Source organism: Carassius auratus, unplaced genomic scaffold, assembly GCF_003368295.1.
Source record: "Carassius auratus strain Wakin unplaced genomic scaffold, ASM336829v1 scaf_tig00036091, whole genome shotgun sequence".
NCBI lineage: Eukaryota > Metazoa > Chordata > Actinopteri > Cypriniformes > Cyprinidae > Carassius > Carassius auratus.
The window spans coordinates 93299-117500 of NW_020526286.1; the positions used below are offsets into that span (position 1 = coordinate 93299).

Below are 24202 nucleotides of genomic sequence, written 5' to 3' on the forward strand. Positions count from 1 at the left end.
TAAAATGTATTATTTCTTTAAAAAAAAAAATTTAAATTTAAAATATTTAAAATTTTGAAGTAATTTTTTCTAGAAGAGAGGGTATTTTAATGCGTATATATAAATGCATTTAGACTGAGCATGATTTCCCAGGCTGTTTGTCTGTGGCTGTGTTTGTTTATACCCTGCGCTCTGCGTGATCTCTTTCTAGATGGCTCATTTCACTGGCATTTCGAGCCGAGTCAGCAAATGCTTTTGCACGATAAATGATCTGCTTACACATTAAACAGCATCAGATTCATTATCTCCCTCTCCGTTAGGGTTGTTTAGATTAAACATGCATCTCTAAAACAGCACAAATAATGCAAATAACACAGCATGCACATAAAACCTCTGAATGCATTTGAAATTTATGAATGTAAATAGAGGAAACACATTTACATTCGACATTCGGCCGTGCTTGGTTAAGTTGGTTATGTCTCCCCGGTGACATTATAAATTCAGCTTCTTTTTATTTCTTGCTGCAGAGGTCGATTTCCAGCCACGAGGGAGATTGTGTAATTGTGGCTGATGGTTGTATGACATTTCAGGCGTCTTCGAGCGTCTGAAAGGCCTCGTCTAATTGCTGCAAATTCATCCATTGCAAATGAACCGAAGGCTGTCAGCGAGAGCCGATCATCCCATCAGGCCGTGTTTTTATTTTGGACAGGAAACAGTTTCAGCTGGAGATTGTGTGTAACTCCACTTCAGAGAAACATTTGATCGGGTGGCTGCAGTTAATGAGCTTGTGTTACAAGACACTGCTGTCTCGCTCAGTCCGTGTGTAACGGGTCACTGTAATTAATCTGAAGTCCCCTTACAGAACGTCTATACACATTGAGCGTGTATTCGGAGCTGCTCGGTGAGCTTTTGTCTCTCCGATGAGGAGAATTAGTGAGAATGTGTCAGGTGAGGGAAGCTGAAAGGTCATTTTCTTGTTCCTGTCACACTTTTAGAAAACCTGTTAAAGCAGAAGTGCATTCAGAGCTCAGGTTTCCACTCCAATACTTTTCTTTTCACATTCATGAGATCAATATACTGTACTTTACTGTCATTTTCCTGCTTGCAAATAAAAGATATAGATTGTTAGAAAAGTTATAAATAAAAAAAAGTTGAATAAACATTACTTTTGAACATTAAAACAACATTTTGTGGCTAAATGCACTTTTTTAAAGCAGTGTTGTGTTAATATTACTTTAATATATAGTATAGTATATGTTATTTTTAGATTTTGACAATTATATATATATATATATATTTTTTTTTTTTTTCTAATTTTAGTATTTCCATTTTAGTAGTTCTTACAGATCCAGTGATTTTATTTGAGATATTTTTAGACATTTTATGTTTTAATTATCATACTCTGTTTTAGCTGTTTGATATTTTGCATGGTGAAAGCCAAATTTTACAGGCCTTCCATTTAAAACTGATTATTATTATTTATTTATTTATTTATTCATTTATTTTTTATTAACTTGAAGCTAAAATATATATATATATATATATATATATATATATATATATATATATATATATATATATATATATATATATATATATATATATATATATATTAATATTAAACAAAGTAATACATTTGACTTATTTTATTTATTTATTTTTTTATTTTTTTATTTAGTTTGATACACAGTTATGATGCATAAAACAGCCAATGCTTTCTAGGTGATGCACTCTTTCTGGAAATGTGTCTTTAATGCCTTCAAAACACTAGGATAATGGCAAAAAAATTTAATAATGGCTTGTTCGATGAATTTATGCTTGCATTATAATGGCATTAAATGCTCATTATGATTAATGCCTTCAGGAAACGTTGTGACATCACATTGACCGTACTGTAGAAGAACGATGTTCAGATCATAAAGTGTTGTGCCAGAGAAACTGACCAGATGACTCATTCACTTGTTTGATTTACTCTAAAAGCCGTCACCGTTCTCATACTCCGGCGCCGGCTGGGTGACAGGTTAGTCACTAATGCTCTTAAATCATGAAGTCGTCTCTTCGTTTCTGTATCTCCCCGATGGGTCTTTATCAGGTCCTTTATTGCCACTGAAAGTGGATTATTTTACAGACGTTACTTCACAGCACTCAAACTAAAAGAACACCAATCAGGGATGCATTATATTTGCATTATATTATTGGTACTGTTTAATAACAAAATATGTTTAGTGTTTCACCATTTTATTTTATTTTACCATTTCTGTTAGGGCTGCACGATTAATTGAACGCGATTAATCGCGATTGTCATGGGCATTTAGTCAGTAAAGCCGGTTCTATGATTAGCGGTAAATCTCCATCACCTGCTTTCAGGTGGAGCAGCATTTACTACACAGAGCCGTAGTTCTCTGACAGGCCATGCAAAATCGCGTTCATAATCGCAGACGATATCATTGTAGGATTATGAAATCGATGAAATCGTTTGCGATAACAGCTGTTCGCGTATCTTATCAGTGAACTACGGCTCTGTGTAGTAAATGCTGCTCCATTTGAGAGCACGTGAAAATACCACATTTAATAACATGTTTTAACTCCAAATTCACTTCATAACATCAGTTGAGTGTTTGAAATAAATCCTTCTGTGAGACGATGTGGCTTCTTAAACAGAATAATTAAGGCACACAATATTCCGTTGTATTCTAAGCAGTGATAAAGACTATGTCGATTAGCATTCCATTATAGATATACTTTATTATGATGAAAAGGATAATAAGAAGAACTCATAAACCATACAATGTATTGCCGTAGTCGTGTGTTTATTAGCCACATTGAATCAGTGAAATTTACTGCTGATCACAGAACCGTGCTTCACTGAACGATACGTATGACAATCGCAGCATCTGCCTAATCACGATTTATTGCCTTTGCGATTTAATTTTGATTAATTGTGTAGTCCTAGTTTATATTATATACATATTTTTAGATTTTTATTTCACTTTATTTTATATTATTTATTTTGTTTTACTTTTTATATCTTATTTGGTATATTATTATTGTTTTATTTTAGATATTTATTTTAATTAGTTTTATTGTCTTTTTATATTTTATTTTAGCATTTACTTAATAAATTAAATTATTAACCATATTAATAAATGATTGAACTTAATAAAATCTGTGTATTTTAATTTATTTAGCTTAAACAATTTTATTTTATTGTACTGTTTATATTTAATTTTGTCTTATTTAATAGTATTTGACTTTTTTACTTTTTATCATTTTATTGTATATTAAAATCTATGTATTTGAATTTATAGCACTTTAATATATTCACTGTTTATATGTACTTTTTTGTTATATTACGTTTTTTATTTTGTTCATTTTTAGAATTTTTATTTTGTATTTTTTATTTTATTTTAATTCATATTCTTTTTCTATATTTACTTCACTTTTTTTATGTTATTGTATTTTTTATTTTTTTATACAATTGATTGGTAACAGTATATAAGTGGATTATCTGACTAAATGTACTAGCCGAATACAGACTTGGCCTCGCAGCACCCAAACTCTTTCTAAAAGAACAACTGTCTGCGCTGCATTGACCCAGCAGGCACATTATATTTGCTTTATCGCTTCACATTTTCAGTAAAGATAAAACAGAAAGAGTACAGCGTTACATACAGACCCCGTTCGGCTCTATTTCCGCCATAAAGTTAATTGATGCTCCCTAATATTAGCTGCTTTAATTTCAGATTCCTGTCTGTCAGTGTTTGAAGTTCATCTGAGAGCATGCGCTAATGTCAGTCCGGGCACGCAGAGCGCCAGCCCCCCGATGATCTCTCATCAGCGCTCTCTAGAGGGATGGTTTGATTTCAATTAGGGAGCGAAGCGTTATCAGGCTCCTACCTCGAGCATGGCAATAATTAGAGGTGGGATAGGATCTGACGGGCCGCTCTGCATGCATAACGCTGTGCAAAACCTCCACGTTTCATTAGCGGCGTCTCCGGAGCTGACATCAGCAGAGCCCGCTGTGTTTTCAGAACGTTAGCTCTCGCTTCCCATCCGCGTTTCAGCCACAAAGACTCTTTGAATGGAGTTCTTGTCAGCCCGGAGGCCACGGTCTGAATCACACCAGCAAACCCGAGCATTAATGGTGCCGTCTAAGCTTTGCCATCAGAATCTGTCATTTGCTTCTGAAAGGGAGGCTCCTCTTTGGGAGTTTTCCAGAGTTACTCTGCAAACGTGGCACTTTTTGCACAGATAAGGCCCTTCAGCTTCAAGGGGGTTATTATTTAGCTCTAGGTACATCATCATAAGAGAACTCCAGCTTTTTGATAAAACATCGGAGTGGGATTGTTGCTCATACAGATGTTTTTGCGATTATCGACATGGGAGGAAGAGTCTTGTAAATTGCATTGCGCTTTGCTGACCTGTTAATGGACAAAAATAAAATAAAATAAAATAAAAAATAAAAAAAATAAAATTAAAAAAAATTAAAAAAAATAAAATAAAATTAAATTAAAAAAAATAAAAAAAATAAAATAAAAAAAATAAAAAAAAATATAAAATAAAATATAAAATATAAAATCAAATCAAATAAAATAAAAAATAAAATAAAATAAAATAAAATAAAATAAAATAAAATAAAATAAAATAAAAGCCAAAGACTAAAAAATTTAAAAGTCTTTGGCTCCCACAAATAGAGCAAGCTGAAAACAGCTTATTTTATTTTATTTTAAATGTATTATTTTTTATTGAATTTATTTTATCTGCTATTTAAGCTTCTTTGAACAAGTATTCACAGTACATTTTTCAACAACAACAATAATAATAATATGCACAATTAATTTAGCAAGCAGGTTTATACAGCACATTTCATGCAATTCAATTCAATTAATTTATTATTATTATTATTTTATTGATTTATTTATCCATTACAACAGATGTGTAAAAAATAAAAGTAACAATAAAAGCAAAGTATAAAAAAAATATATAAAAAAATGGATTTAAAATATATTAAAGCAGTTTTATGTATTGAAAGGATACATAAGATACATTGTAATCAGTTGGATGCAGCACAGTGCTAATTCAGAAAATTATAGTTATTAGTATTATTATTAATATTATTACAGTTCTCTTGTCTGGGAGTGACGGTGGATCAGTGTTAGATCAGTCTGAGTGCTGGCTGTTGGATTGTCTTCGTTGGCTCCGCAGCTGGTGACCTTCATCAGCTTGTCTCTGCTAAAATCACAGCGCTGGATCTCAGCCCCCGGCGCTCACTTCTCTTATGCATCTCACATTGCAATTATGTATGTACCTGCCAGCGCTGTCTCTCCGCACGCATCCAGCCCCTTTCTTGCTTTCTCTGTTCATCCCGCCCTTCACACGACCATTAGTGCCAACAGCTTAGCTTGTTGTCCTGGAGCAAGGTGACACAGCACCGGGAAGTCCATCCCCGGACTCCATTAGTGCCAGCACTCCCGTTCTACCGCTCTCCATCCATCCGTACAGCACTCATTTGTGTTAAACATACCGGCTGCATGCCTATTAGTTTCTGCTGCCCACAGGACACAAAAACACTAATGAGATCACAGTCGTTTCTCATACAAAGCAGTGAGATTGAATGCTAAAAGTAATCTTGTTACGTCTCACATAGCTTTATAAGATATCTCAATTTTGATCAAATCGGTCACGTCTCGTAAACATGCAATGCAATGCAATAAAATGCAAAGCAAATGGAAATTTTAGCTTCTAGAATAAGTATGAAATCTGAGCAATGACTTGATTGCTGATTGCAAAACTGAGAACAATTTGAGTCCAGATGTTTAGTGGACATAATATTCAATGGAGAGCAAACTGACTTGATATTTTGGAAGTGAGATAAAAAGTAATCTTTTAGAATTTCATAAGATATCCCTAACAATGTCTTAGTTTTGTCGAGACTCAAACAACGTGTTTATAAAATGCTAAAAAATATCTCAAATTGTGCTCAGATTTGCAATCTTCAATCTTCAATCAGAGATCTCCATATGAACTCCATCTGATTCCTCATCTGATTCTCCCAGGTCCATCTTTTATACTGTAGCTCTATCATCAGGAACTTTAGGACGAACACAACTAAGATCTCATGAACTATGGGCCTTGTTTGTTGCATGAAGATCTACTCAGTCTGATTAAAAGCGTAGCTCCCAGAGTGCCGCAGTGAACTGCAGAGTGCTTGAGCGATGGCAGATGGTGGAAATTCAAGTGGAATTCAAGTAAGACAGCATGCATATCTAGGAATCCTAACACACTCGAATGGCTTTCCTTTAACACCCAGCGGAGACGTGTGTTTGTGTATGTCCGATTCCCTGATGTCCTGATGTCAAGCCCACCGCGTCTGTCCGTTTGCACACATTCCTAAAGCGCCATTACACCCGGGCAGGGTGATGAATTACTTTTAATAAAGCAAACACAGTTGTTTCGTGTCCAGATCAATCTTTCTCTCGGCCAGCCATTGTCACAAGTAATTGCCTAAACCCCTCGCCGTGTGAAATAGGGCTCTTTCGGAAGAAAGCTGAACTTGCAGCGGCCTCAATTTCCTACTCCAGTGCACTTTACGCTGCAGCGGCGAGCCGCAGGGGACGGCTTGGCTGGAAGCTGTCCTTACCATGAAGCTTCTGCATTCAGATGCTCGGCCGCCTTCAGGATACTGACACATCTCAGGCCACGGTCCTGGAGCGCTTGTCCCTTCGGGTCAGGGGACAAGTAGTCTCCAGCTGGTGTGGAAACATACTCATTTGTCTCATTTGAAACATTGCAAAGACAGCCATGAGCAGATTAATGACGTTTGATTAGCTTCCAACAGGAATCCAGATTAGTATTCATGCAGATTAGCCCTGTTGTTTTGGGCTGTGCCTTCATGCTATGAACAGTTGCTGATGACAGTTTCTATTAAGGTTTGTTGTTTGCTTTGTGGTGTCTTAATCTCCCTTCAGGTGGACTGGCTGCCTTTAACCAGATCAGAAGTGTAACTGGAGCCGGTGAGACAGTTGTGTGTAGAGAGAAATGCCAGTAATGTGTTTTTAAGACCAGTTTTGAATATTTTCATCTGTAAAAGTCTAATAACCAATATTCAGAATCAAATTTTAACCTTTTAACTGTCACTCAATAGACTTGAAAGTGCATGATGTACAGTTTTCACGGTAATGCAATGTTTGAATTTAAAATGGGTTTCAAAGGATGCATTTTGAGATTTTACGCTTTCATGTGATATATAATTTCTGATGATTTCTGAAGTCTGATCGAGAAAAAGGCAACAAAGAAGACTTTTTTTTGACAAAGCTCAAAACTTCTGTTATGATGTATGGTTTTTGAGGTGCACTCTTGCCATAAATTACTCTATTACTTTTCCTACATAATTAATTATTATAAATAAGCAATACATTATATTACTATTATTACAAATATTTAATAATTATTACTTTTAGTTAAACAATTGTTACAATTTTTTTACATATAATAATAGTATATCTATAAGAATTGCATAATATATAAAATATATAAATTATATTTATAATATATGAATAAATTATAATATAAATTATATCATTATTAGTTGTTGTTGCTTTTAGCCATATTATTCTTCTTTAGTCATATTCTATTGCAATAAGTATATTTTAATATATGTAACTTTTAATCATTATAATAAGTATAAAACTTTTAATAATTAAACTTTTATTAAAAGTTTTTATTAAACTTTTAATAATTATAATAAATTAAATGATAATGTATTATTATTAGTGGAGCTAATAAAACGGTAAAAATATATTAATAAATATTGCTTTTAGTGATTATTGTGTATTTCTTTAAATAATTATATTATTAGGCAGTTATTAATAATAATATAATACATATAATTGATATTATTATTATTCTTTTTTTTTTTACTATTTTATTAAAACTGAATTATGTATGTTAGTAAAGTTGTTTTCCAGTCATTTCTTTTGTCTAAGTGTTAACTATGTATTTCATCAATAATTAGGGAAAATTGTCTTTATGTGACAGATTGTTGAAAAATAAGAGACATTTAATTTCTTCTGGAATAATGTGCACTAATAAATAAAACTTGTAAGTACTGTGAGACCAGGAATGTATAATAAATGGCAACTATTTTGATTTTATGATGCTGTTAGCCATTAGACTTTGCCACCTCTGTGTTTTGCCCATTTGTGCTGCACCACTTTCAGCTGGTGGCTAATGACAACTCTTACAATATGCACTTTTAAAGACTGGAAACAGGGAAAACTGGGTCGACCCTTGGGAATGCGTTACATGGCAGACAAATGTCAGCTGAGCAACTAAGGCCAAGTCTATTGACTTGCTAAAATCCAGAGTCTGCGGAGAATGTATTTAAATTAGCGGTTCTATATTTAAACCGCTGCATGTGTGGCGAATTAGGCTTCATTTGTCTGGTAATCGCATGGGAGATCTGAGCGTGAGTTTTCCAGGCTAGTTGGAAACAGAGCTGCTGGACAATAACCAGCCATGAGGGGCGAATATAAAAACCTGCCCCAGTTCTCTCTAGCAGCGTTTGTCCTCTCTCTCCTGCGCTATCAGTCTTGTCCAGATTGGTTGTTTACATGTTAGTGGACGCACAAGCTAAACATCTGCTATTTTAGTATCCCTCGGTTTCCTGTTTTTCCATGTCACTCATGTTCAGTTTAGTGTTCTGTGTTTGTAATCATCTCACGGGCGGCCATGTTGTCCATGTGCTTCAGGTTTGTACCTCCTAATATGTAGCAACTTAAAGTAAATAATATACTTAGGCCTCAATGGTATTTGGTAATATTCCACATTTAGACAGTGATCTCATCATCTTAGCAAACAAATTCCATCATTTCACATTTGCTAAGGTGTGTGGATGCTAGTGGTTGCTAATATGTTTCTGTGTGTTTTCTATTGAGGGGCTGTTAGCATGAAGTTTTTCTAGGTGATTGCTTCTTACTGGCCAAGTTTGGCTTGTTTTAGCATCTACTAGGTAAAAATTGTGTATCTGAGTGCTAAAAAGGCATTATTCATGTCGGCTGGGTTTGTTTGAATCCCTTATCTCATGCTGAGCAATGGTTCTTGACTTAGCAAATAGCTCTAATGCAAGTGTTTATGTAGTGATTGTTTAAAAGGCTAATCCTGTGAGCGGCTCCATGAGAATTGGTAGTGATTGTTTTATAATGAAATCTAATTAAGGTTAATAAAGTGCATGAGAGGTGAGACGCCGTACAGTATGTGATGTGATCAGCTCGATGACTTCACAGAAATGCCTTCAGGCTTTTTCCTTCTGAAGGATGTGTGCTGCATCCTGACGTCGGAGCTCACAGTTAAGATAAAAGTCAGCAGATTTCGCCTGATCTGTTTCGGCTCGTCTCACAGCGCTGCTGATGTAGCTCTCTAGGCCCTCTTAGTCTTTTTAATTCCCACATTTATGTTTAATACTGAATTCTTTTTTAACTACATCTGCTTTGTAAGGAGGCATGCTGTAAAGCATCCCGCAAAGATTTCCACGAATGCCAGCGAAAACATGAAACATGACCGACTTTGGTTCTTTAACAAGGCGTTTATATGGATGTCTACATGCTTGGAGATAATTTTATTTAACATTAACTGCATTGCTTTGTTTTTTTTCTGAGCCATTGCATTAATGTTCTTGAAGGTGAACCAGATGAAGGTAATGTAGGGAAGGTCAGTGCACATCCTGTTTCCCGTTCCCAAGGGAATTAGTGAAGTAAAAGAAGGAACACATGCAACATTTACAGCGACACTGACACACTTCTACAGAGCTTTGCACACGTCCTGGGTTTGCTGTAAATTTACTCTCTGCACATGATAGAAAAACAAGCCAGAGCTCTTGAGAAACAAGCTTGAAAAGTTGGCACTTCTCGGAGGAACTTCCCACCAGATGTCAAACAGTTGCATCAATCGCTGCACACATTTTGATGGTTGCATTATAAATGCATGCAGTTGCATTATTGTAGCACTTCCACACTCGCTCCTGACAGTGTTGGCGTATCCACCATCTGGCTTTGATTAATGCATTTAACAGTCAATAAGTTAAGCATCTGCTAATCTGCAAGGCTCCACTCCACCATACTCTTATTACCCATAAACACTAGATTTGATGATCAGAACGTGGCTTTGACTAATCCAGGGCGCTTTGATTTCCACATCAGGTGTACTGAGGGTTGCATGAGTCCCAAAATGGGAAAATCTGGCATCCGAACCAGCGCAATTAGCATCAGCGTGTTCTTATCTGTCACCGCCGCTCTGACGCTGATTCCAGACAGGTGGGATTACAATAGCAGGTTTTTTGGGCTCGTTCGGGCCCATCATTGTGCAGCATGAGGAAGTTGTGACAGGCGCTGAATGCCGAATGTGCAGCATTGATTACGATCCTGAAGTGTGACCTTTTTTCGACGCATCCCTTCACAGTTTGATGCGGATTGTGGATCAATGGCGCTCGCCGATGAAATGCGTGTAATTGCACAGTAAATGCATTTCGGCTGCCAGCTGAGATATGGTTGGATATGGATGTCACATTTTATTGTCACTAACTTTAATACGTTCAGAAAAGTGTTTTGTGGATTTGTAGAGTTGAGGAGTGACTAGATAAAAATAAACATGCTACTAACTTAACTAGTTTTAACTGTGACAATAGTAAATTGGTACTTTTGTCAAAATTCTGGGTTTTACATTATTGTGTTGCATTGCATGCTGAACGACATATAAACGACACAAGCCGAGGCAAAAGAATCAAACATCTCAAACTATTGAATCTGATTCTTTTTAGTGAATCGTTAACACATTCAGTCTTTTTTTCAAGTCTACAATGTTTCAAGATCAAGTCTAGGGCAAGTTTTAGTCTTGTGTTTGACTCTAGACCTGGACTTCTGAAAAGAAGATGTCCATCTGGACAGTAAAGCAGCTGTTGTAGTGTTGTGGCCATAACCATAAAGTACATCACTGGACAAGTTAGTCATTAAATATCTACACAAATGCGTCCTAATGAAGTTTTCAGCCTCATAATTATTTGGTTCTCTTTGTAGTTGGTGTAAGTCAGGTGATTAGCGGCACAGCAGTCAAGCTCAGTAATTATTCCTGAACACTCGTGTTTGCTTCATCTCTTCATCACACTTTTCTGTCTGTGTTTTTAGCCAAAATCACAGCAGGTGAGGTACCGGAGGAGGCGAGCGTTGCCAGGCGAATGTTGCTAGGCAGCCAGTGACTCCATCGGGGGCGAAGCGTACCTGCCTATAGGAATGATGTCTGTTAAGGGCACTTATGTACAACTGTAATACAGATTTTATTAGTAGAGCATATTTTGGGTCATTTTTCACCCAAAATTCAAATAAAAATAATAAGCAATTATTTTGGGATCAAGAAAATAAAGCCCATTAAGTGCTTTTATGCATTGTAACATTATTTTCATGATTTTTCTTCCATATTTTCAACACTGTAAAGTGTCTGGATGTTTGACTCTTTTACAGAATTCTTAGTGATTAACACTAGATTCTCATTACTTTAGTACATATCTTACTGTTATGGATTAAATTAATTTTAGTGCAAAAAATCTGCATAAATATTTATTAAAGTCTTGTACTTAAATGTAAATCATGTCTTTACTTTTTCATCACATTACTGTAATGAGAGAGAATTTGCGAGGAAAATTTACTAAAATTTATATTTGATCTATATATAATCTTATGTATCTATCAATAATATGATAAAAGAATATATATACACGTCTGGTCTCAGATTGATTGCTGTTTTCTGTAAGGAAATCATTTTAATTCAGCACACGTTCAGACCTGGTAATGTGGACGCTGCTGTTTGAGTTTTCAATTGAAATGCTCAGAAAACATCTGAATCACGGCGGGAGGTCTTTGTGGGATTGATTCATTTTTGCTTTGCCACTCATTCTGCTGGAAGCTTAAAAAAAAAAAAAAAAGCAAGCTGCAGCTCTTCATTCTGAAAGCTGAAAAACTTGGAGAGCTGAAGGTAGCTCTGTGTGTCGCGCAGCTCAGAGGTGTGTTTGACAGTTTTATGTCTATGGTTATGATTATACGTAATTGACTGTGGATGGAGCATCACATTTAAGATGTCAGGTGCCAGCGAAGCCAGACGCCACACTTGATCTGAACAGTTGTGTCTCCATATGCCACCCCGACTCCGATCAGTCATTCTCCAGCAGTGACACGCACTGGAGAGCTGCATCATCTGAAGGATGTAGAATCATGCAGAATACATGTCTGCTATATATGTATAGAATTGAATGAATTCTAGTTTTGAATACCGCTTGAAGATTCTGTTTCTGTTCCACTATAGGATCATCAAAAGAAACTGCAAAGATTATAATGCAAAAAGCTTTTCAGGTTTCCTGAACACTCCTCCTCCCTTCATTGGCTTGTCAAACACATAGTCCCGCCCCCACAATCACATAATTGGTTGAAGCAGTGTTGCTGATGTTGGGCTGCACAAGATTAACAAACAGAGCAAGTATTTTAACATTGCATGAATTAAATTACACATCACCTTTATCACCTTTTATAATTCTGAGGGTGAAAATAAGATGATGTAACTTGTTCAATGTAAAGATAGTTTCTCCTGAAATCTGAAAACAGGAGAAAAATGAATCATATGAACCGGCTCTTCATAATGAATCAATCTCGGATCCATAACTTATGAATCATTTAAATGACTGAATCACAGAATCCATCAGAATGGCTCTTAACCCTCTGAGGTCCGAGGTGATTTTGGGGCCCTTGAGATGTTTTGGCATGTCCTAAAATTTGTGCTTATTTCAGCTACATACTGTATAGCATACTATTGGTCATTTTCTTTTGGTATTCAGCACTAACTGTGCTACAATAATATGTGAGCAAGATTGATCTACATGTTTGCATTTTTTAGAAAATAATCTTTTTAACCTGTTTTCCGAACACTGCTCCTTACGTCACCTCTAATGATCCCTTGAAGAGTTCTTTTAGTCATTTAAGGATGCTGATAAAAACAGGATCTCTGTATACTAAACAGACAATAATGTATGTGGTAAAATATTTGTATACATATTTTAAGAGCTGCTTAATGATTGAGTGAATTATGTCTTTTATTTTTAATGATTACTTATTAAGGACCGTTTCATATTTCATAAGAATCATTTGTTTGTGAATCACTATACTGGTTGAGCTGTATGTTTGTTGTTGTGTGCAACCAGTGAGGGCCACGCAAAATAAATGTTTTGACTTTTTAAGTGTCTATTTAGCATGCATTTTCTTTTCTTTTCTCTTTTGCCTTTCTGCAGTTATCAGAGTTTTTAAGTATGACATTATGTCCACATTAGCACAAGAATACCGACGTTCAAGAATCATTAACGGATCTGAACCTCCTTCATTTCCAGTGCTTTGTTTAGTTTTTAAATGCCTGCTTTGTTCAGACCAGATTGTGGAAGCTCTTTTTTTCCTCTTTGCATGTGATGTGAAATGAAATACATAAAGTTAATAAAGTGAAATGAGAGTCGGAGAGATTGGTGTTGTGTTAGCGGGGAATGATAGCGATGCCGGGTGAAATCACAGAGCCGTCAGCATCTGCGCTGGGAATTCAGTGCGCTAATCGACCAATTAGAGCTTTCGGATTCGGCGGAGAGACGTAGCACAAAGCCCGGCCTGTCATTTAATCAAATGAATTATAATTTAAAACTGCCGGAGTGCAAGTGTGCTGTTTGCTTACGTTGAATAATCACGTGTTTGTTAAAAAAAGAAAAACACATTTGCTTTAAAATTGCATTACAGAAATAGGATTGAATCCCAGCTGTCTGAAACAAACCCCTGAATCCATTTGCCTTCAGGCAGATATTGATGTTGAAATCTAAAAGCGCTCAACGTGCATGTGTACGTACAGCGGCCGAGCGCGTCCAATCGTGGTGCAGTGGGCCGTATACAAAGAAGCAATTAATATCGAGCCGAGAACGGTGGCCTGCAACGTCCTGTAATAACATGGTTAGACCAAAGGTTAATGTGTTGAATTCAATATGCATCCCCATGCGTTTCAATGAAGCAGTCCAAAAAAATAAAAGAGAGATAGTCTGTAATCAAAGAGCTCCCTGTGCAAAGTGAAATTAATTATAAGGGCCTTCATAAATTCAATGTCATGTCTTAATCTTCCGCTGGTTCCCTCCCAGCCGTTATCAGCTCCGCTGGAGGTGGGCCGCACGCTCGGGCTCATCTAATAAACGGCTGTGTGAGTCCGCTCGGACCAGAAAACCTTTTAGAGAGGACATTATGGGTTCTGAGAAGTGAACTGCTGTGATATTTAATACAGTCGAGCGGTCTGGTGTGCATCGCATGATCAAAATAACAGTAATCCCTTTGAAAACATGAATCTGCAGCTTCTTTAAAGGATTAGTTCTGCCAAAAATGTATGTTTACTGAAAATTTACTCACCCTCAGACCATCCAAGATAGACAGATTTGGAGAAATGTATCATTCCATCACTTGCTCACCAGTGGATCCTCTGCAGTGAATGGGTGCCGTCAGAATGAGAGTCCAAACAGCTGGTAAAAACATCACAATAATCCACACCACTCCAGTCCATCAGTTAACATCACTTGTGAAGTGAAAAGCTGCATTTTGTAAGAAACTAATTTATTGTTAAGGCAAATTTATTATCAAACCGCTGCTTCCAACTAAAATACAAGTCTGTAATATCGCTTCCTCCAGTCAAAAAGCGGTCTGGTCTGAATCAGGAGAGAAATACGCACAGATTAAACACTTATTACAAGCCAAAATGGTCAAAAATAGTTGTAAACTGATATGTTAGTTGATTTTGATGTGATAGGAGAACGGGATGGACTTATACAGTGGAGGAAGCGTTATTGTGGATTATGGACTTGAGAAGCTCAAACATCTTAATAATGATTTTGTTTCTTACAAAAATGCAGCTGTTTGCTCCGTAAGACATTAACTGATGGACTGGAGTGGTGTGGATTATTGGTGATGTTTTTATCGGCTGTTTGGACTCTCATTCTGACGGCACCCATTCACTGCAGAGGATCCACTGGTGAAAAGGTGATGTAATGATACATTTCTAAAAACTGTTTCCATGAAGAAACAAACTCCTCTACATCTTGGATGGCCTGAGGGTGGGTAAATTAGCATTTCTGGCTGAACTATTCCTTTAAACATTTTAAATGTGTTTGTTTAGCGTGTATTTTGCTGCTAATCTTCACAGTAACAGATATGGCTCAGGTCAGTATGAGTCTTTGGGATTTTTTTTTTAATGTTTTTGTTGGTACGGTGCATCTGATCGCTTGGTAAATAACAACGCAGATCTCCTCAATAAGATGCATGATTTGAAGAATCATACTGTGGTTAAACACTTATGGTTTGGGTTTTTGCACTTTAAGTATTCGTGGAGGAAACCGTCTTCACTGGTGAAGGGCAACATCATAAACACCAGATTATGCTGCTTGTCCTTTGAAGTGGATGACAGTGCTAACATGCTTTCTCTCTGGTCCTCTTTCTGCAGGCATACTTCCGACAGGGTGTTGCCCTTCAGTACCTGGGGCGCCATGCGGACGCCCTGGCTGCCTTCGCCTCGGGACTGGCACAGGACCCCAAGAGCCTGCAGCTGCTGGTGGGAATGGTGGAGGCCGCCATGAAGTCCCCGCTAAGAGGTACACGACGTGTTTGCACAGCTTTTGGGGTCAAATTCCTGAAAACAACCTCTTAAATACAGTATATTAAATAGTGAAAAATCTACATGAACGGGTCATATATTATTGTCTTATTTGAAATCTACAAATGCCGAAAGCTGAGTAGGAAATTATGTAAAAAGGTATTTCAGAGGAAAGAGAAATATAAACTGAAGAATCAACATGCTATTTTGAGCTCTTCTGGTGTAGATTCATCGGTTGACTATAATGAGCATGATAATGAGGGTTCAGTGTGTAAAATGTGCTTCATTTAGAAGCCAAATTCATTCATGAGAGGTATAGGTGCACATTATTTGTTGTTGTTTTTTCAGATCATGTGACCTGCTCCATCATTTTTAGTCATTTTGCATTTTTATGCACTTAATTGAAAGACTAAAGTCTCAATTCACGAATAATGGAAAACTGTATTTCTATGTTTATATATATATATATATATATTATATAAACTTATGTATTTTTTTTTTTTTTGAAGCTTCCAAAGATGTTTTTTTGGGGGGCAGAATTATGTGATTGATTAATATTTTTATATATATAAATATATGTGTGTGTTATTTACTTTTTGTATATTTCAGAAAATATTTATATGTATATTTTCTACATAACCTTATTAAATCTATATATCTACTAATATAAATTTACTAATATATATATATATATATATATATATATATATATATATATATAATAATTATATATGCTATTATTTACCAATGTATCTAAGATTTGTATGTATATTTACTATACGTGATTTTGTAATATGATAACAAGAGACCCGCTTTCTCCCACTCTCTCGCTTCCCCTCATCCCTTTTGTAGCACCCTTGTGTGAGGATTTGCATGTGGGATTACCTAACTTTAATTTAATTGTTCTCCTCTTGGCTTCACATCATCAGAGGTGCCATTCAAAGCCCTTCTGCTAAGACGAGAGGTGAGACGCTGCGGAAAACTGAGCCGATTGTGTTGGGCTGCTCGCGTGGGATAACAGACGCGCCTCTTAGCTTTGTGTTGGAAAGTTGCAGACTCTGGAAATCACACTCAGAATGATTTCAGCCTCAGCCAACTGTTGCCTGTTGAGCTGGCTAGCTCCAGTTTGTGATGTGCAGTAGTCAGTCTTCAGGAAAACCTCTATAATTAATGGCCGGGGTGTGCACACAGTGTGCACGGGTTAAACCGAATTAATACAATAGAAACAGAATTCAGTAGTGAAGTCTGAATGCCATATTGCAGTGTGTTTGAGCATGCATGCATGTAGGAAATGTGTTGTGATAGATCATCTGCTGTAAGTGTGTGTGTGTGTGTGATGGATTTGGTATAAGACGTTCTGGCTCTCCCTCTTAAATCTGTCGTCTAATGGTTTGATCTGTACTGCAGTAAACACTCATGACCCATCACATTAATTACTCCAGATCCTAACTAATCAGAAGTCTGATGGATACTAAATACGATAAATACTGAAGTGATGCATCATTGAAAAGGTCTGCAAACATCTATTTTGAAAAGTTGGCAGTATTGATGTGATTGAAGCTTGTACTGTATCCTCAGAGGTTTCCGCTCTCTCTTGATGTGTTTTTAGTCCGTCTCTGTGGTATAAAGCGTGATCAATTAGTGCGGCATCTACCTGAAACCTACAGGAAACACTAGATCTCCTCCGGATGCACAGTGAATCACAGATATGGAAATCCACACGGATTAGTTTAGGAATGGTAATGTAAATAGACTAAAAGAAAGTAAACGCAATGAAATGCAAGTGGGTGTTGTTGTCAGTCTCTGTTATTATTTCTTTATTTAGCTGCTTCCCACGAGACGCCAGACAGACACGTCAAAGCTTCTGTTTCACATGGCAAAGCCTCTCGACAGAAGAGAGGGAAGCGGCGGAGAGAAAGAGAAGGAGAGATAGGCACCTAGAGGCTCATCATTAAACCCACTTCGCCGTGGCGGACTGCATAAGCACTTCTGCGCTCTTGTTTATCATGCCCGTGTCTGCTGTTAACTAGATTCACACACACACACACACACACTCACGTCCGTCCCCAAGCCTGAGAGTTTCTCGCCATTCCGATTTATGCAACTTGTAAAAGTGCCAGGCTGAAAGCAAAAACGCGATATGAATGAATTAGCACGAGAAGAGGGAATATAACCTGTCGGAAATCACTCAGTGTCTTTTTACAGTGTGGAGATTCATTCATGCTGAATTGGGATAGATTTTGTCTATTGAAAGAAAATAGTATAGCTAATAATTATTTATTAATTTACAATAGATTTCTATGTCAAATAAATGCTGTTCTTTTAAACTAGCTTTTCATTAAATAATGCTGGGGGGGGGGGGGGTCATGATTTTAGACATTACAAAAAAAACCTCAATTTGTCTGATTTACCTACAAAAACTATTACATACAGATTTAGTAAAAAACAACCCAGTTTTGAGCCGAGCTGGTCAGAAAATTTCTAATTTTGTGTGCTTTATAATCTTGTCAGATTTAGTCAAAAACAGCCCAGATGTTTGCCTCCAGAAAATGTCTACTTTTGTCTGATTTACCAATTAAAACCTGTTTAATTTGGTGACATTGTCAATTCATCATAAAAAAACTGTAATATTGTCAGAATTAGCAAAAAAACTCAACAGTTTTATCTAGTTTGCACAAGATTTTGTCTGATTTACCAACAAAACCCGTTAAATTGTCAGTTTTAGCAAAAAAACTGTTTTGTCTGATATTGAGAAACTTAAATTTTTTTCTCCAATTCATAAAAAAAGTCTGATTTAGCAAAACAAAAAAATCTGTTTTTGTCTGATTTACCAGGAAAAACTGTTTAATATTGATGTTTAGCCAAAAACAGCCAAGTTTTTGTCCAGTTTGGTGAGAAACTGTCTAATTTTGTCTGATTTGCAAAAAAAAAAAAACAAGCAAAACAACAACAACAACAAAAAAAAACGTTTAAGATGGTCACATTTAGCAAAAAAAAAAGAGCTAAGTTTTTTTTTCAGTTTGCTCAGAAAATGACTAATTTTGTCTGATTTACTAATAAAAACTGTTTAATCATACCAGATTTAGCTAATTGTGTCAGATTTAACCAAAAAACTGCCCAGTTTTTGTCCAATTTGGTGAGAAACTGTCTTATTTTGTCCGATTTGCCATACAAAAAAAAAAAAAAACAGTTTAAGATGGTCAGGTGTACCAAAAGAAAACTTTTGTCCGATTTGCTCAGAAAATGTATTGTTTTGTCTGATTTACCAACAAAAACTGTTTAAAAGGAGTACCAAAAAGCATTCTTCTAATAAATCATAAACAACGATACAGCAATATAGAAGTTATTTTATAACACTGATAGTTGCTGATTGGTCAATACAGTGTTCCAGCTGTGATCAAATTTAAGGTATGAAATGAAAGCTCTTGAGACAGTACACATTTGTGCAGCCGTGATGAAACATGCTGAATTGGCTATCAAACACACCCAGAAGGACAGTAAGAAATACACTGCACAGAAAACCCAGAGAAGGGCAGATAAAAACAGATCTTTGTGGGTCCCGCGGGGCAGCGGGTGACACTCGACTGTGGCCCGTCGTGATTTATGACAGTGTGTGCGTTTCTCTCTTTAACCGTGTCTCCTTCCTCTGCCGGAGGTCACCTCTACACACATGGCATGCTAACCGTACCCTGGCACGCTAAATCTTACTACATAGTTACACATGGGCTACTTTTACGAATAAGCATTTCTAAGGTGAATATTTTACAGAGTAACTTCCACAAGACGGTCTGTATTGAGTGTGCGACGATGAATAATCACCGATCCGCATAATCCACTGAACACGCCGTGTTAGCTTTACACTCATTTGTTCTGCGTTTGTACAGTATAAACGAGCTCGTGTTTAACTGAATCACATTTTTGTGATGTCTTAATGAATTGAATACAAGTTCAGTCAACAAATAACAACAGAATGAGCTCTTGCTGAATCTAGTGAAATGAGGTGAGAAAATGAGAAAATTGACCCATTTTTTTTATCAGATTTAGCATTGAAATTGGTCTGATTATTTTAGTTTTAGTAAAAATTTAGTGTTTTAATATCTAAAACTGGCTAAATTAGTTTTGTTTCTAAAACCTGATTCAGTCTTATTTAGTCTCAAATTTACCAACAAAAACTGTTTATATTGTCAGATTTAGACAAAAAAAAAAAAAAAAACTTGTTTTGGCAGATTTGGTCAGAATCTGTCTAATTTTGTGTGATTTACCAACAACAACTGTTTAATTTTGTCAGGTTTGGCCAGAAACAGCCCAGATTTTGTTCAGTGTGTTGAGCCACTGCGTAATTCTGTCCAATTTACCATCATAAAGCTGTTCAGTATTGTCAGATATGGCAAAAAAACAAAAACAAAACATAAAAAAATTGGTGAGAAACTCTAATTCTGTTGAATTTACCAACACCTGTTTGATATAGTCAGATTTGCTCAGAAAATGTATAATTTTGTCAGAGTTGAAAACAAAGAACTGTTTAATATTATCATGTTAAGCCAGAAACAGCTCATTTTTGTCCAGTTTGCTCGGAAACGGTCTAAGTCTGTCCAATTTACCAACAAAGAATGGCTTAATTATATCAGATTTAGCAAAAAAGAGAAAAAAACTGGCTAGTTTTGACTTGATTTTGGTGAGAAACTCTCTCAACCAACAAAAACTGTCATTTTATGAGATTTGATGTAATTTCTTGTTATATCTAACAACAAAAACAATTTTTATTTATTTTTTGATATCTAAGTTTTGTGTATTGGATAATTAGTAAATATCAAATTAGCATTAAGCGTGTGTTTAAATGTTTAAATACTGTATTAAATCTGAGGAATCTTTCTAATCTGTCTCTCATTACATCACTGCAGAATCCCTGGAGCCGACATACCAGCAGCTGCAGAAGATGAAGCTGGACAAGAGTCCGTTTGTGGTGGTGTCTGTGATTGGTCAGGAGCTGCTGACCGCCTCCCATCACGGCGCGTCTGTGGTGGTCCTGGAGGCGGCGCTGAAGATCGGCACCTGCAGCCTCAAACTGCGCGGATCTGTTTTCTCGGCCCTCAGCAGCGCTTACTGGTCATTGGGCAACACGGAGAAGAGCACCGCCTACATGCAGCAAGACCTGGAGGTGGCCAAAACTTTAGGTGAGCGTCTCTTTCCAGTCTGTGAAGACATCTATGAACTTCAGCAACAGACTGTAGGTTTGTTTTTATTGACCATATGCCATAGTTTGAATTAGCTTTTATTTTAATATTTTCATTTTCATTTTAAGTTTTAGTCATCTTGTTTGTTATTTCTATTATTATAATTATTATTTTCTATAAAATATTTGTATTATTTAGTTTTAGTATTTTTTTTTTATTTCCGTTATTTGCAAAGGCAACATTTCCAATTTGTGTTTAAGCATTTTTAAATTTAAGTTTAATCTACTATTTATATTTTATCAATAGTCATACTAATTATGTTATGCCATGATGCAAGTAATCATTAGGGCTGTTTCGAATGCCATTTTTTGAGCTTCGAAGCTTAGGTAGCAATCAATATCGAATATTCGAAGCTTCGGTGGGTGGGGCTAAATATATAATAATAGTGTCGGTTTGCATTTGTATCATCTTTCACGACTTCACGTTTCACTCTTCGGCATCGTAAATGTGTTGCGGCAGACCCAGTGGAGTGCAGTGTTGCATTTGGTACAATATGATCAGATGGCACACATTCTTTAAATATTAATAAACATTTAATAATCTTTTAATTAGAACAGTTTCCGGTACGCATTACACGGGCAGGTTTATGCTCCGAAAACGGACAGTGCACAAGTATACAAAACACAAAGTCTGTTGAGAGCAAGAACTTTAATAAGGTATTAATAACGAACATTTCTTTAAAACAAATGAATCCCAAAACAGAAATTAAATTAGTAACACACAGTGATTTCAACTAACTGTAATAAATAAAGAACACGGTAGCATGCTTATAAACAGTTGAATAAGAATAAATGAATTGTTTTTAAAATGACAAAAAATTTAATATCTATTACAATTAGTTTTATTCTATATAAGGGATTTATTTTGTCTTATTCTGACTTTTTGTTAATTTAAATCTTTAAAATGCGCGATGCTTTTATTGAAAGCATGTTGCAATTAGCCTATTTATCATAGCAAATTAAGCGCATAAAAGCAGTTTTTTTTTTTTTTTGCCGCGTGCAATCAGGTGATTTTTCAAACTTGTGGTGCTGTTGTGGTAGGCAAGTTTCAAATCGCATATTTGACACACTGCCTTTGTCTCGTCATCCTCACTTAATTTAAAGTGCTCCCGAAAATTATATAAAATATTACTATATTATATAAATTATATAAAATTCACTATTCGTTAAATAAAGTGCCTGCCTTGGCTTTTTCAGCAAAAAAAAACAAAAAAAACACCGCACAACCATCGAATATGCAACGAACGAAAATCAAACACATCCCTGTTGGCATTTGGTTTGAATCCAAAATATTTCCAAATAGGTGCTTTTGCATTTCGCTTTGAAACCAGATCTTCCGCCATCCTTTAGCTCGCCTCACTCTCCTCAAATGATAAATGAAATCGGACACCTGCTGCTTTACTGCGGCGCTCGTTCCGCTCACGCTAAATTACGAAGGCACGTAGTCACTAACTGAATTAAGTGCTTTATTGCTATAGGTTAAAACTTCAACACGATGGGGACGGTGCCGGTGGTCAAGTGCTATGACCGGTAGGTGGGTTAAACACCGTGTATCACCGGTAACACGGACTATCGCAACAAGCCTACTCCCAAACAGCTGAGGTCTTGGGCATTTTGTACCTATTCAGTATGAGATGAAATAAATCACTACGTTCGCCAACGGGCGGTTCAAGCATGAGTGAGAATGAATCCGCGACGGAAGTCACGTGTTGAAAAAAAAAAAAGAATATTCGAATCTCAAAACTGAAAATCGAATGCCACCCCACCGAACGAATATTCGAATATTCGATTATTCTAGTACAGCCCTAGTAATCATGCTGTCATGTATCCCCCTACACAAGTATTCTGTATGTATGCAAATAAAGTTGGACATACTTATATATCCAGCTTAATATAAGGAGCAGGGTGAAAATATAGTTGCATTTTTTGAACAAAACAAACAAACAAAAACTGTAAAAAAATAAAATAAAAAAAATTATGCCAAATTCAATCTGAAACGAAAACCGTCTATATTTTACCTAAAATAAATATATATGAAAATATTAATTTAAACTTTTATTTGTAAAAAAATAAAATGTATATTGTATCGCATCTTTTTTTATAATCACAAAAAGATTTCTAATAGTTTATATGTATAACTTATAAAACAATATAAAATGAAAACATTTATTATAATGTGTTTTATCTGTTTCAATTATCATCTATTAACAATTTGAATAGTATACTGTATATTTTAACGCATTTTAGTAATATGAATACTGTCAAAATGTTAAAACTCATAAAACAATATGAATTATAAAAAGTGATATTGTATTTCATCTTCATTTCATTTAACGTTTTTTAATAGTCTTTAGTTTTAGTTAACAATTATAACACTGACTACCACCTTCAGCATTAAACAAGCTGTTATTGATACTGTCCCTTTAAGATCTGTCTCTCGTTTGCTTCACAAATGTTACAATTTCTCCTTCGTGTTCCACAAAAGAAGGTCATAGCGGTTGTACAATGAGTAAAAGATGATTTTGTGGTGAACTGTTCTGTTAAAACCTGCTTAATTGTACTTATATTGCATATTCACGTCCTGTTCTTGAGAAACCAATGTAGTTCTGTGGTTTGTTCTGAGAACATCCAGTGATGGACGTCCAGGTGACCTTGTGCTTCTCACAAAGTTAATTATTTTGACCCAACCGAGCACACGCTGATAAGGTCTCGCAGTAATTAGGCTTCATGGGACTTTTTTTAATGAAAAGCTCCGCTGCGACTTTTGCCTAAAATGCCACTCGACTAGTTTTTGTGTTTTCGGCGCAGTGTAAATAGACATACATCTAACGCTGAGATCATAAGAATTCTCCTCGTGGCTATTTGGTTTACAGCTCGACTCTAAGGCATGAAAGTATTGCAGAGCTGACTGTTTCTCACCTGTCTGTCTCCTCGCTGTCTCACATGCGATGACGCACCTGAACTGTGAATGTTTGTGTTTGAGGTTCAGCCCGCACTTTTAACACATTAGTACACAGCTGATGTCTCGCTCGGCTCGGCTCTTTGGGCTCTTGTCAGAACGGCACTCACACGGCACTCACACACAGGATGAAGGTCTGATAAGAACAGCTGCAGATGTTGCAGGTGCTGTGACTTTGAAACATGGCTGCCATGATGTCATCGCTGTGCAAACTTGTACATTCACCTCGAACCACTGATGAGTCAAGTCACATTGATTTATATAGAACTCTTCACAGTGCACATTGTTTCAAAGCAGCTTTACAGAAAATCATGATATTAATCTGGATAATATCT

At 36.1% G+C, this 24202-nt stretch overlaps 1 protein-coding gene across 1 annotated transcript in view; it reads left to right on the forward strand.

Annotated features, from left to right (window-relative positions):
• Positions 1 to 24202, forward strand: part of LOC113082450 (tetratricopeptide repeat protein 28-like) — a 149753-nt gene that overhangs the window by 41370 nt on the left and 84181 nt on the right. Inside the window, exons 2-3 of the mRNA XM_026254088.1 lie at positions 15526 to 15673; positions 20577 to 20849. Of these exons, the coding sequence (XP_026109873.1) occupies positions 15526 to 15673; positions 20577 to 20849 (421 nt within the window). The remainder of the gene's footprint in view (positions 1 to 15525; positions 15674 to 20576; positions 20850 to 24202) is intronic.